The sequence below is a fragment of the Eptatretus burgeri genome, chromosome 3 (assembly GCF_056783735.1).
Source record: "Eptatretus burgeri isolate ZD-2024b chromosome 3, Ebu_testis_v1, whole genome shotgun sequence".
In the NCBI taxonomy this organism is placed as follows: domain Eukaryota; kingdom Metazoa; phylum Chordata; class Myxini; order Myxiniformes; family Myxinidae; genus Eptatretus; species Eptatretus burgeri.
The window spans coordinates 97,664,133-97,677,761 of NC_140963.1; the positions used below are offsets into that span (position 1 = coordinate 97,664,133).

The 13,629-nt window shown below is 42.7% G+C and overlaps 2 protein-coding genes across 2 annotated transcripts in view; one reads left to right on the forward strand and one right to left on the reverse strand.

The window, feature by feature from the left end:
• The window catches only part of LOC147030504 (THAP domain-containing protein 2-like), a 344,307-nt gene that overhangs the window by 38,934 nt on the left and 291,744 nt on the right, over window positions 1-13,629 (forward strand). The window contains exon 3 of the mRNA XM_085874629.1: window positions 11,188-11,274. Coding sequence (XP_085730755.1) covers window positions 11,209-11,274 — 66 coding nt within the window. The 5' untranslated portion in view covers window positions 11,188-11,208. The remainder of the gene's footprint in view (window positions 1-11,187; window positions 11,275-13,629) is intronic.
• The window catches only part of LOC147030505 (uncharacterized), a 36,923-nt gene continuing 27,471 nt past the window's right edge, over window positions 4,178-13,629 (reverse strand). Inside the window, exon 2 of the mRNA XM_085874627.1 lies at window positions 4,178-5,454. Coding sequence (XP_085730753.1) covers window positions 4,374-4,997 — 624 coding nt within the window. The 5' untranslated portion in view covers window positions 4,998-5,454 and the 3' untranslated portion in view covers window positions 4,178-4,373. The remainder of the gene's footprint in view (window positions 5,455-13,629) is intronic.

Here is a 13,629-nt window from a genome sequence, read left to right on the forward strand (position 1 = left end):
TTTAATGGCAGAGCTTCTGAGCTGTTCAGGGAGCTGAGGCATAAAACTGTACGTGCACTAAGGGTGGACAAGGCGGCCAATGTGTGAGGAATCTGTGACTCCAGAGCATTACCTGTGGACAAGTGATTCTCATCCTGGTTACAGAGGAATTCATGCATTGTGTTCCTCCAATCCCATCCCTTGGTGTGCTGCAGTAAGAGCGGAGGGTGGTGAGCCCTTAATAGAGGAATCCGAAGTGAAGGCCTGCAGTGCTGGTTACTTTCAGCGGCTATACCAGGCTGATTCACCGGCTGTTGAGTTGGATGTCAGGGATATAGCTATCCCCATTGTTGACCCTCCAATCAACTGTGAACCACCTTCATTTGTGGAAACACAGGCTGCAGTGAACCAGTTGAAAGGGGGTAAAACCCCCTGGGATCTGTGACGTCCATTCTGAACTTCTCAAGGCTGGTGGAAATGCTGAACTGGTGTCGTTGCATGCGGTTCTGTGCTCCTCCTGGAACACAGGCACCATCTCAACTGACTGGAAGTCCCTCTTCCAGGGTCCCTCTCTTGTTGTCCCTCTCTGGGCCTTGTTATCCCTCTCCTGAAAGGGAAGGGTGATCGCCGGGACTGCAAAACTACCGAGGGGTGACTGCACTCATTGCTGGGCAAGGTCTTTTGTCGAATAATTCTTCATAGGGTCCGCCACAGTCTGCTTGAGCACCAGCGCCCGAAGCAGTTGAGCCTCTGCTTCACGCTGATGAGGACCAACAAGCCAGAAACACATATCTGTGGATGTTCCCTCTCCGGAGAGGACTGGTCTATAAAATTAAGAATTAAATTATCTTCCTGGTATCGGCTGCAGTACAATCCTACAGAGATATGGGATGCTGCAACAGGTCATCATGCCTAATATGTGGAGCTTATGCCAGAAGAACCATATATATATATATATATATATATATATATATATATATATATATATATATATATATATATATATATATATATATATATATATATATATATAAACACGTCCAACAGAGCATGCAAAAGTAAAAACCGCACAAGCACCACGCTTAGAGCTTCCGATAAACACATTGACACGTCCTCCTGGCAGCCTTTCAGCGTGAAGGGGACAAGTCTGAAGTTGCTTTGAATTTCACGGCAATAGATAGAGCCCGTTTCCAGGTTTCACAGGTCTGTGAGCCACTCCATACCTATTCACACCTGAGGTCTTTCAGCGAGAGCCCAGGAACACTGCAGGCGTCTTGAGTGTCCTCCACCCACACGACTCTCGATCCTTTTCTTCTCCCGCACTAAAGAATTGAGCCGGCCGAGGCTATTGAAAGAGCCGAGCGAGTATAGGCTCGAAATGAAGCATTAGGCCGCCCTGCAGGCCATTAGCGATGCTTTACCATGTGGAAAACAGTCTGTGGTTGCAGGAAAGCAAACGGTAAAATATGCACAACGCGCAACAACGGGTCAGCCAGCTGTTGGAGCCCTGCTCGCTCACGTTGCTCGGACTAAAGCGGTGGGGAAGTGGGGGCGTTCATATGAATAGATGACCCTTTGGACTACGAGTAAAGGTGATGGGGTGTGGGGTAAGGGTATGGAGGACCCTTTGGATGCGAAGTAAAGGTGTGTATGTGTTTGAGGGAGGGGGGCAGCGGGGAGGGGGAGGTGATATTCATGATAATAGAGGATCCTTTCGATTGAGAATAAAGGTGGGTTGGTTCTCGGATTCATGAGAGTGGAGGACCCTTTGCAATCCGAGTGGAGGTGTGTATGTGTGTGTATGTGGAGGGTGGGTGGGGGAGGGGGTGTGGTGAGATTCGTGAGAGTGGAGGACCCAATTTGGACTTGGAGTGAAAAGGGGAACGAGGGGAGTTCATGACAATAGGATGAGAATCTGGGGGCCCTTTGGAACGGATGGTAACGATTCGCACCTCACTCTGATAGTCTGTTTGGTGGTTTTCAGGGCCAAAAATAACGAACAGGTTGAGATGACTTTATTACAATATTGCATCATTCTAAATAAATGCTCGATTTCGGTTAAAAATCCAACAGTGGGATTGTTTTTTATTATCTGTACCCAGCAGTAACATATATTATGTTATATAGTGAGTTGAAGTCGAGGGGAAGACTTTCCCACTGACCCTCCATATATTCAGAACGAGCAGGCTGCAAGTAACTAATTACAAACCTGAGCCTAATAACCATAAATATCTCTTTGAAGAACTCAACCGAAGCATTTTCCCCTGTTAGCGGGGCTCGTCTTGGATTGTAAGGCCGAGCGAGGCAGGGAGAAGCTAATTAACGGCGCGCTCACAGCTCGCATAAAGACCAACCACCGGGCGCTGGGCGCACCGACTGCCGTGTGGACCTCGAGGAAGCGGACGTGGGAGGGAGACGTGGCCGTCGGGGGGGGGGGAGACCCTCATCGTTTCAACGAGCTCTTCGGGAAAGGGTCCCTCTGTTATAAACAACACCACCCCCTCCCCCTCCTGCCCGACCCACCACCACCACCACCACCACTCACCACCACCAAACTCTTTCTCTGCTATTTACTCTTGATGGAGCGTGATCACGACTTGTACCTTTCCACAAGTCTGTACTTTTCTTTTTTCTTCTGTTTGAAACTTTTGTTTCGATTTGCAAACTCCTATTGTCATGTTGTCACGTGCGTGTCAGCTGTTCCTCCTGCTCCTGGAGATATTATAATTGCAGTGTTGTTAATTTGGGGAGAGGGATTGAGGGAGGAAGGAAAAGGGGAGGGCCAGGGGGTGTAATTTTACTACCCGATTACCTTCATTCATTAAATTGTTTTCACCCATCTTTGAAAATTGCTGTTTCATTGTTTCGACTGAAGGATGGATGTTAATTTTTGGAAGTCTGGACAAACTGAGAACTTCAAAATGATGTCATAGTTGATCTTCGTTTTCATTGCAATTTCAATTGTCATGGCACCCAGGTATTTCATGTGCTTTCGCTCCATTGTTTTGCAAACTCGGTGTGCTGTTTGTGGTATCAAAAACACCAATTTAGAGATAGGGATGAAAAATATTTTCCAGGGTTAACCTGGGGTATTTCGCTTCGCCCAGGTTACCGAAGGGATGAGAAAATATTTCGTAGTGTGTGTGTGTGTGTGTGTGTATGTGTGTGTGTGTGTGTGTGTGTGTGTGTGTGTGTGTGTGTGTGTGTGTGTGTGTGTGTGTGTGTGTGTGTGTGTGTGTGTGTGTGTGTGTGTGTGTGTGTGTGTGTGTGTGTGTGTGTGTGTGTGTGTGTGTGTGTGTGTGTGTGTGTGTGTGTGAGTCCACACACAGATCTATTTCGATATAGATCATTCATTCTCAGATATAATGTAATCTATATACACTGGAGAGGTACTGGAGTGAAAAGTTCGTTCAAGTTTGTAAAAAAGAAAGAAATTGGAACAGAGTTGTCTAACTCAACCATAGCAAGTGAAGCGTGCACAGATTTTGTGCATCATCCATAGCCACAACAAATTTTATTTTAAGATGAGCCCATGGTCCAAAGTGCACTCGCTGCAAGGCCTACGGGCTCAACTGGAATGCCCGGTCGGCCTTAGACACAGTTCCACAAAGTTGTCTAAATTAACCATAGCATGAACTTATGTCTAACTGTGCTGAAAGCCCTTTATGCACAATTAAAAGATAACATTTACAGCATTTCTCTCAGACGTTGCAGTGCACCTCAGACCACGTACTCAGTGAGCCCACAGGTGGCCTTTGGCAGGCCTGGATTAAGGATATCTCATGAGGGGGCTAATGCTTATAGGAGGGAAGGGGCATAGCAGGAACTACATCGTGCATAAAAAAATTCGTCAAACTAATATGTTCAAACAAAATTTTCGAAAACTCCAAAATGCTGATCAACAGATCTGCACCACAAAAATGGTGATATGTCTTTTCACTCTTATTTTTCACTTTAGCTTTGCCTCGGCTGCAATAGCTCCTTTCTTAGAGATACTCGTCGATCAACCATCCATGCACAAAATGTAAAAAACGAGATTCCAAAATTTGAGGGCTTAATTAAAATCTCAGGGACAAAAAATATATGAGGACTTCAGGCTTTCACCTTATATTAGCCTTTGGGTTAATCCTGCCCTGGGCTTAAGTACAGCTTGGCAAAGTTGTTTAATCTAACTATGAGTGTTTCAAAAAGAATGATGCAACTTTAAATGTTTATTTACAAAGAAACAGAAACCACAGGAATGTGAACCAACATTTCTTGAAAACGTATCACATGGTATTTTCTCTCACTGATTGCTATTTCAGTCAGTCACTGCAAGAGTTAATGAGAGGCCAAGGTCTGAAATTGGAATTTACAGAAAATACTTGTAATTGACATTCTCGATGTGTGCCCCTTCACAGTTCAGACAGCCCATTGATCCAAACTCTAAAGTTCTGTCCGATTTTCCTGTAGATCTCATGTGGCACTGCTTGGAGGTAGTCTGACACCTCCTGCTTCAGGTCATCCAGTGTGGCAGTCCCCCAGAACCAGTAGTCCAGAGTGTTCAAGTCTGGGCTATGGGGTGCCCATTCATGAGCGGCACCCAGGCCAACGAGGCGGTTTCTGAAGAGTTTCCGCTGGAAAGTGATGGTGTCACCAGCTATATGTGGGGCTGCGCCATCCTGCATAAACCAGGTCATGCTGAGCTGGTTTGGGGTGACCTTTTGGGCTAGATCATGAGGGAACTTCTGGAGCATGGCCCAGTAGTACTCACTGTTGATCATCACCTTCCCGCTGTTGTTATTCTCAAACCAATGAGGCCCTAGCGTTCCCCATCTGGCATTGAAGGTGCAGAAGCATGTGACTTTAGGCTCTTTCAGGTACCTCTCAGTGATCTCCTCAGGTGGTTCTGCCCCCCAGAAAATGTTGCTGTGGTTGTTGATGGCACCGTTCAAGTGGAAATGGGCTTCATCACTGAACCAGATCAGGTTGATCCAGTTTGGGTACTGCTCCATCCTGTCACTGAGCCAATTGTACATATCAAGTCTCTCATGTCATCTTGACTCAGTTTATGCCTTATAGAGATGATGTGTGGGAAAAGCTTGTTTCTCAGTGAGGATACGCGAGACTGGTGTTGGTTTGATGCCTAGCTCCCGGGAGCGCCGGCGGTGGGAATTCTTGGAACTGTACACTGCAGAATTCTGTACGGCATCGATGTTGCCATGGGTCTTGGTTACTGATGCTGGCCTGCCACTGTTGCCCTTGCTCTGGTTGTGCAATGTACCCTTGTGAGCAAAATGTTTCGCAATTCGTTCAATTGCACAATTAGTGGGTACATCACATGTTCTGAAGTCATATTCCCGGCAGAACCTCCAGTGTATGTCTACGTATGATTGTCTCAAACAACTTTTGTCTTCTGCTTCACTGTCAATGGCATCGTTGAGCTCCGGAGTTAGAAATCCCAGGGAACAAATACTCTAATAACACCACCAAACTCTGAAAAAGAAAATGGTATAGGTCAAAAAACAAAGGTATGGCAGGAAGTCAAAGTTGTATCAATCTTTTTGAAACACCTTGTATATCAAGTTAAGAGTGCACAGATTCTGTGCATCGTCTGTAGCCCCAGGAAATTGTATTTCCAGATGAATCAATGGTCAGAGGTACACTGCTGCAAGGCCTACGGGCTCATCTAGTGTGACCGGTTAGCCTTCGGCACAGTTGCACAAGGTTGTGTAATTTATCCAAAGCATCAACTTATGTTGAATTTAAAAAATAACATTTTAACATCTAAGTGAACCACAAGTTGAGTTTATACCTTGAATGGTATGGATTATGTCCAAGTTAGCCACGCCAGTTCCTGAAGCTGTATTTGCTTGGAACAAGATCAACTGCAATATGTCGTTCATTTTTAGGTCATCTCGGTAGAGATGACCTAATAAAGCCGGACCAAATGTCCGTCCGTCCGTCCGTCCGTACGTCCGTCAACATTTTTTCTTTCCGATCTTGATGAAACTTAGTATGTGGGTAGAGGTCGATGAGTGTTGCACAACGATATAACTTTTGTCCGGGTTCAAGGTCAGGGACGAGGTCACGAGGCCATGTAAGTTATGAAAAATCGCCATTTTCAAAACCTATCTAGTCTGCCACTTTACAAGATATTCGGCAACTGTTTATTGATTATGATAGTAAAAAATATTATCTTGTATCTAACCAGACAGATTTTTGAATTTCCTTCCTGTTTGATCGTCACGTGATCTGGAAGATGGCCAAAAACGCCGATGCGATTCGCAAAGAAGGAAGGAAGGAGAAATGAAATATAAATATAAAACACATTTTTAGCCTTTTATATTTATACATTTTCCGCCGAAGGTACAAAAGTTTCAAAACCTGAAATGTAAACGTCGGCATTTATTTTCAAAATATAATTTCGTGCGCGTGCACCAAAATGCCGAGTCATCTTTAACCAAACAAGCAAGTAGTCTTCGGTCATGGCGTCTGAGCAGTGGCCAGCGTGGTTCAGATTGACTGTGGTTTCTGGGGCGAAGGTGATTGTTAAGAAGTATGTCGGCGGTACAAATTCGAGTGACTGTATTGGTGATTTAATCACGCAACATCTTGACAACGAATATTCTGGCCAAACGATTGCATCAATTCAGTGCATCAGCATGGATAATTCGCAGGCTCCTCTCGATCGTGCCGATATCTAACATAATCACCGGCGGACATAGGGCCGCAGGCTGTGGGGCGAGGCCACGGATCCCGGATGAGGGGATAAGTGATAAATTATGCTACATGCTTCGGGCTTTCTGATTAATATATCAATGAGTACATTCCATAATTAATGAATTAATAATAAATGAATCTGGCATACAAAATGTTTTTTCATACCTGACATGTTACTTTGTGCAGTGTCACAAAACTTCTGTGGAATTAGTAATTAATGAATTTGCTCGCTCTAACGATTTTTCAAACCTCAATATCTCTATAAATACTTGACCAATTTTCATTCTGAAAGTTGCATTATAATCAGTGAAGAATAATCTCCAGGATTATCATAATATCCGAGAGCTAAGCCTATTTTTTCGTTTTTTTTTCTGCAACCGGAAGTATAATGTCCCCAGAGAGTGGATGGACCGGAAAACCACGTATTGCACTGACTGGTGATTCTGATGTGTTAATCCGGGTACTAAATGAACAATACATATTTATTAATTATGTCATTAGTTGTATTATCCTAGTGTATCTCTGTGAACAATTTCAATCTAAACGGTTAGTTTGGACTGTTTCGCGGTTACCTGAACTGAACATTGAGAACTTGTGGTATTATAGAGATGACCATCACCCCCACACGGGGGTAATTTTAAAAATTACATCACATGGACAGAAATTAAATTGGATCATAAATTCTGAATCTAAAATACACCTCCAAGATTATAAATATGTTTTTAGATCCTCGTGGAGGATCTCTCAGTCTTACTCACGTTGTTGTTCTTCATCTTCTTCTTGTGGACTTTTTTGTTTCACAGCCTACAGTTTTCATTGAAACTTCCTGAAACTTGGCATATAAATGTAAAAATACCCTGTGCAGACAGTAACGATCTCCGATTTTGAAAATTCCTCCGAGAAAAAAAGTTATGACGTCAAAATATATCCGCTGATGGAAATCGCCTAACAAATTATCTCCGAAACTAGGCAAGCTTTTTGAATTCTGTTTGCGGGAATCGAACAGGGCAATAGCAGAGATGAATTACCGCACATATGATACATCACTATGACGTCATATCAATTTTATGACATCATTCCTATTTTTTGACATTTTTTGTTTCACAACCCAGAGTTTTCATCGGATCTTCGTGAAACTTGCCATGTAAATGCAGAAAGCCCACGCGCAGGCAGTAACCATCTCCGATTTTGGAAATTCTTCCGAGAAAAAAAGTTGACGTCATAATATCTCCGCTAACGGAAATCGCCTATAACATTATCTCCGAAACTAGGCAAGCTGTTTGAGTTTTGTTTGCGGGAATCAAGCCGGGCATTAGCACAGATAATTTATCGCAAATCTGATACATCACAATGATGTCATATTCGTTTTTATGACATCATCATTAAGAGGACGAGGATCTTAGCTCATTTTAGCTTGTTAATCAGTGTTCGCACTCAAGGCCTTGTTGTGTGAAAGGAATCACCGAGACAAACACCCCGGCAGACTCAGAATTGCTGCTCTGCTTGTACAGTACACTGTATATCAGACATAAAGCTCGATACATAAATGTGTCAGAAAAGGAGAGTGCCGTGAGATCTCGATCGCGGCCAGAAGTACGAGCTCACACCTAGAGTCGCAGTTAAAAGTTGCCGAAGGAAAGAACGCTTACGATGCGTCTCCAAACAGCGTAACCTTACACGTAGAATATATCACACGGAGAGTTTAATACCAAAACGCAGGTATTATAACGTTCAGCTGAAAGCATATTATATCAGCAAATGCCAAGCAGGGGAGAATGTGACAGGCCAGAATCTATAATAAAAATCGGGCTAGAGATCAGCAGAAAAGTAAATGTCAGTGCCTCTCAGGCTGACAGCCTAAACTCTGCATCCTGCCAATTGCAATCCCATCTGCAGCTTTGCTCATGGAACCCCCCTGTAGAAGGCCCGGCCTATCTGGGGAGTCGCTCAAGTCTTGGTTCGAGCGCCCCCTGGGCGTCAAGGATCTCCCACCAACTCCTCGCGAAGGAAGGCGAGAATGGAGCACCTTTGCAAAGTGTCGTGAGGACTACAATCGAATCGAGCAATGCCAATGACCAGAGCATGTCCTCTTATTGTGGATTGTAATGCAGCAACGTAGCGATACCGGCAAATTTGTGTTTAGTATATGAGATCAAGACACACCACGAGATACAACATACTTGAACATATCATTTCATGTTTATTTTTTTAAGCAATCTGTTTCTGCATGATAAAGTGAAATCCCACCCTCAGTCCAAATTTTGAATTTGAACAAGGTGCTTGCTCAAACATCTCCTTTTGCAAAAAATGTCAGTTGAAATATTTAACACCAAATTCCAAGCGATTTAACTTACATTCTAAAGAAGATTTTTCTTCACGATGTAGCACTCTCTGCTGACATGATGCTGAAGGGCTAGTTATCAGATCCTATTCTTTTGGGAATATGAACCCAGCACGAGACACGTCAGATGGTGTGTGTGTACATCTCTTCTTCTTCTTCTTCTTCTTCTTCTTCTTCTTCTTCTGCTTCTTCTTCTTCTTCTGCTTCTTCTTCTTCTTCTGCTTCTTCTTCAACGGTGACAATTATTCCCACGTTATTGTGGGGTTTGCCAGGAAGTTGGCAGCTTGGCCCAATGGCGAGGGTGTATCCCTTTAGGCCATCCTGCGAGGCGAGGTGCATACCTTTAAGCCATTCTGCCAGCCTGGTGAATGTGTGCACTGTGCACGCACATGCACATTACATATAACAAGCCTTTAGTCACATTTTCTGCAGAGCAAAAATGACCAGATAGCACAGGTGGGTCTACGAATGATTAGTTCCCGACCGGTTTCACCGGAATGGACTAGAGGTTTGCTATTCGTCTGTCCATCCGTCCGTCCGTCCTTATGTCTGTCCCACTTTTTTTCCCCATACCCTGGAACATATACAACTGAAGCTTGCACATCACTTTATTATGATAAGATACAAAAGAAATTCGAGTTTCAGGGCGGTTCGTCAATTTTCCACAGAGTTATGCCCTTTTTAAATTGAGTGAATATCACATATTATACATGGGTGAGTGTTTAGCTGCCCTGACTCCACCCCACAACTTTACACCCATTGGCTGGACAGCGGTCCTGACTCCACCTAAATGAAATCATGGGCCACCATTGCATGAAGCAGCACAGATCAGCAGGCCTTCAGCCTGGGTGTTAGTCCATGGCCCAGTGTAATTGGAATGGTCCCAGGTACATAACCACGATGTATATTATATATGCACAAAAGCCGGATGCATGTTTTTGCTTCATGGATGTATATCGGGTTATTATGCCTCCACTGACAAAGTCGCCGGAGGTATTATGTTTTTGGACTGTCCGTCCATCCGTATGTACGTAGTACGTACATACATACGTAGGTATGTCTGCAAATTTTCTGTTTTCTCTGTAACCGCTTATCCGATTAACACAAAATTTTCACGATCGGTGTGACTACTCATGCAGAATGTTTTAATGATAAATATGATGTTATAGGCCATGCAGTGTGGAAACCATGTTGGAAAAAAGGAAAAACTTTGGACCATTGTATCTACAAAACCGCTCCGTAGAAAACATTGAAAATTGGCACATGTGAAGTATTACCCAAGTCAAATAAGTCTGATTTTTTTGATGATGTCAAAGGTGGCCTTGTTACGATGTCATAGTTGCATACGTCAAAGGCTTTATCCAATCAGTATGAAAAATTTTAAGGGTCAAATTGTATGGGCAAAAAAAATTGATGACGTCATCGGTCAAGTGGTTTGGCAGCCATATTGTTTTTAACATAAAAACCTTTAAAACTCTTCTCCGAAATGGCTGAACAGATCGAGGGGACACTTTACAGATATGATCGTCTATCCATGAGGAGCAAAAGTTCTCCACCTATAATGACATAGGTCACATGGTTTGACAGCTATGATTTTTTTTTAAGAATAAACATTTAATAGTCATCTTCTCAAGAATGGCTTGAGAGATTGAGGGTAAACCTCACCCACATATTCCCCAAGCCTTTGGGACACCAGGGTGTTCACAAATAATTAATAGGTCACATGGTGTGGCAGCCATATTGGAGTGAACGAAAATCTTTTAAAATATATTTCACTTGAACTGCTTCATCAATCGATGTGAAACTTCATAATTATGATCGACTATACTTGGGGGATATACATTTTAAATTTCAATCTGATCGGATGCTTGGTCTGGCACCTATAATTATTTAATATTTGGAATCTGGGTTCAGAGATTTAAATTAAACTTGGTACAAGTGTCTTATATAAAAAAAATAGGGGCAATACTCCTGTGCACTCACCTGGTAGCAGCTGGATAAGAAAACCAGGGAACCACTGGAAGGAGTGGATGACCCACAAAATATGTAACAGAGAAGAAAGTAAATAACGATGGATTTTTTTTTTAATGCTGTAAGTAAACTTTGGTACATCATGGGTGATGAAGGTTGTGGTAAAGTTTCATCAAAATTGTGTGTTGTTTCAGAGAAGTTGCAAGTGTTTATGGATGGACCGACGAACGGGCAGATGGATTATGCGCCATCCTATAATCTCCCCCAGAGCTGCATTCATGGTGAGCTAATAATACGTGTGTGTGTGTGTGTGTGTGTGTGTGTGTGTGTGTGTGTGTGTGTGTGTGTGTGTGTGTGTGTGTGTGTGTGTGTGTGTGTGTTAGCGTCATCTCTAGTGGTATCTGGTATTACAAATCATCTTCCTCAATATAATAGGACCTTATTAAAATTATGATGTGTTGTAATTAATAAAATTTGCTGTAAAATTTCTTTCAAAAATTATAAAGTGCACTTCCAAGAGTGTGCCGCAACACATTGCCCACCAAAGGTGGGCCGAAAACAGAACTCCTGCCCTCCTCAAAGTGGGAGCACCCACTCATTGATTCGAATACTGCATTGATTCTGTCCATGACAGTCAGTGATTTATTTTCAGCTCACCTGGAACGTAGTTTCAGGAGCTTATAGGATGGCGTGTTGTCCATCCATCCGTCCGTCCATCCAAACACTTTCATCTTCTTCTTTGAAAGTACACACAAAATTTTGATAAAACTTCACCAAAACCTTCACCACCTGGTATGTACCAAATTTTGTTCACAGCATTAAAAAAAAAATTGGGCCCAAAGGGTGTCTACAGGGAGTTGACCCCCAAATTAGGTATTTGCTTTCTTCACATAAACTACACATGCAATTCCGATGAAACTTGATGACAACCTTCAACAACTGTGATGGACCAAAGTTAGTTCATGGCATAAAAAAAAATCGCGGTCTGAGGGGGTCGACAGAGGAATATTACGGATTTACCCCCCACCCCCCACAAAAAAGTATTTGCTTTCTTCTCAGAACCTGCACATGCAATTCTCATGAAATTAGACCACAAACTTTGGTACCCGTGATGTAATGAAGTTGGTTCACAACATAAAAATAGTTCAGGGTCTTAGGGGTTTTACTAGGGGGGGGTGAATTGCCCCCCAAAATAGGTATTTTCTTTCTTCTCAGAAATTATACACACAATTTTGATGAAACCTGACCACAACCTTCATCACCCGTGATGTACCTTAGTTTGTTTACTACATTGAAAAAAAACAAGAAAAAGAGCAATCAGAGATTGCAGATCCTCACCAGGACTTGTTTTGTGCAGTGTTTGTGTAGGTTTGTGAAGTGTATTTTGTGTGGTGTTTGTGTGCTGGTGTGTTACATAATTTATGAGACACATCTAGAACTGCCGCTTTATAACTGCTGGCAGTGATCACGAGGTACCAAGATGTCCCGCTTTGTTGCAACCCCACTTTGATCAGACACATGACCCTGACCCATGACGTTTATTATTATTCAACTGAATTTCGAATGGTATTAAAATAAATTCAATTAAAATTAAATGGAAGACCAAATAGGTACAGTCCTGCATCAGAGTAATCATAAGGAACCCAAACAAGCAAAAAGCAAAGATGAAGCCATCAGGAAGAACCTGCAAAGGATTCACATTTCAGCTGCTACTCCTCCACCCTCAAACCCATCCAGGTACAGCCAAGTGAGCCTTATATACATATACATATATACATGCATACATATATACATATATACATATATACATGCATACATATATATATATACACACACACACACACACACACACACACACACACACACACACACACACACACAAGCTGGTAGGCGACATGGGTGGTTGCTACATAATTGCATACTAGTCATACAGTTTTTGACGGATCGGGCTGAAATTTTTTGACAAAGAGGTTGATTATAGTCCGCATAAAAGCCTGGAAGCTGATTTTGATTTTCGAGAAAATTAATTTTTTAGGATTTTTCAAAAATTTCAAAGTCCCGTTGCTAGGCAACGGTGGCGTCCATAGCAACTGTGCTCAAAAGCATAGAACTAGATGGTGGTATGAACCTACCTGTCAAGTTTCATCAAAATCGGTTGACTCCTCTGGCCTCCAGAGCTGTCCATTACATACAAACATACAAACAAGCCGGTGGGCGACAGACATGGGTGGTCGCGACATAATTGCAGACGAGTCATAGTTTTTGACGGAGCATGCTGAACATTTTTGACAAAGAGGTTGATTATAGTGCGCATAAAAGCCTCAAAGCCGATTTTTAATTTTCGAAAAAATTAATTTTTTAGGATTTTTCAAAAATTTCAAAGTCCCGTTGCTAGGCAACGGTGGTGTCCATAGCAACGGGGCTCAAAAGCATAGAACTAGATCCTGGTATGAACCTATCTATCAAGTTTCATCAAAATCGGTTGATTCCTCTGGCCTCCAGAGCTGTCCATTACATACAGACATACAAACAAACAAACAAAAACATACAGACAGACAGAAAAAGTGAAAATAAGGGTACTCCAGCGACCACCCAACAGACAGATGGAAAAAGTGAAAATAAGGGTACTGTAGCGA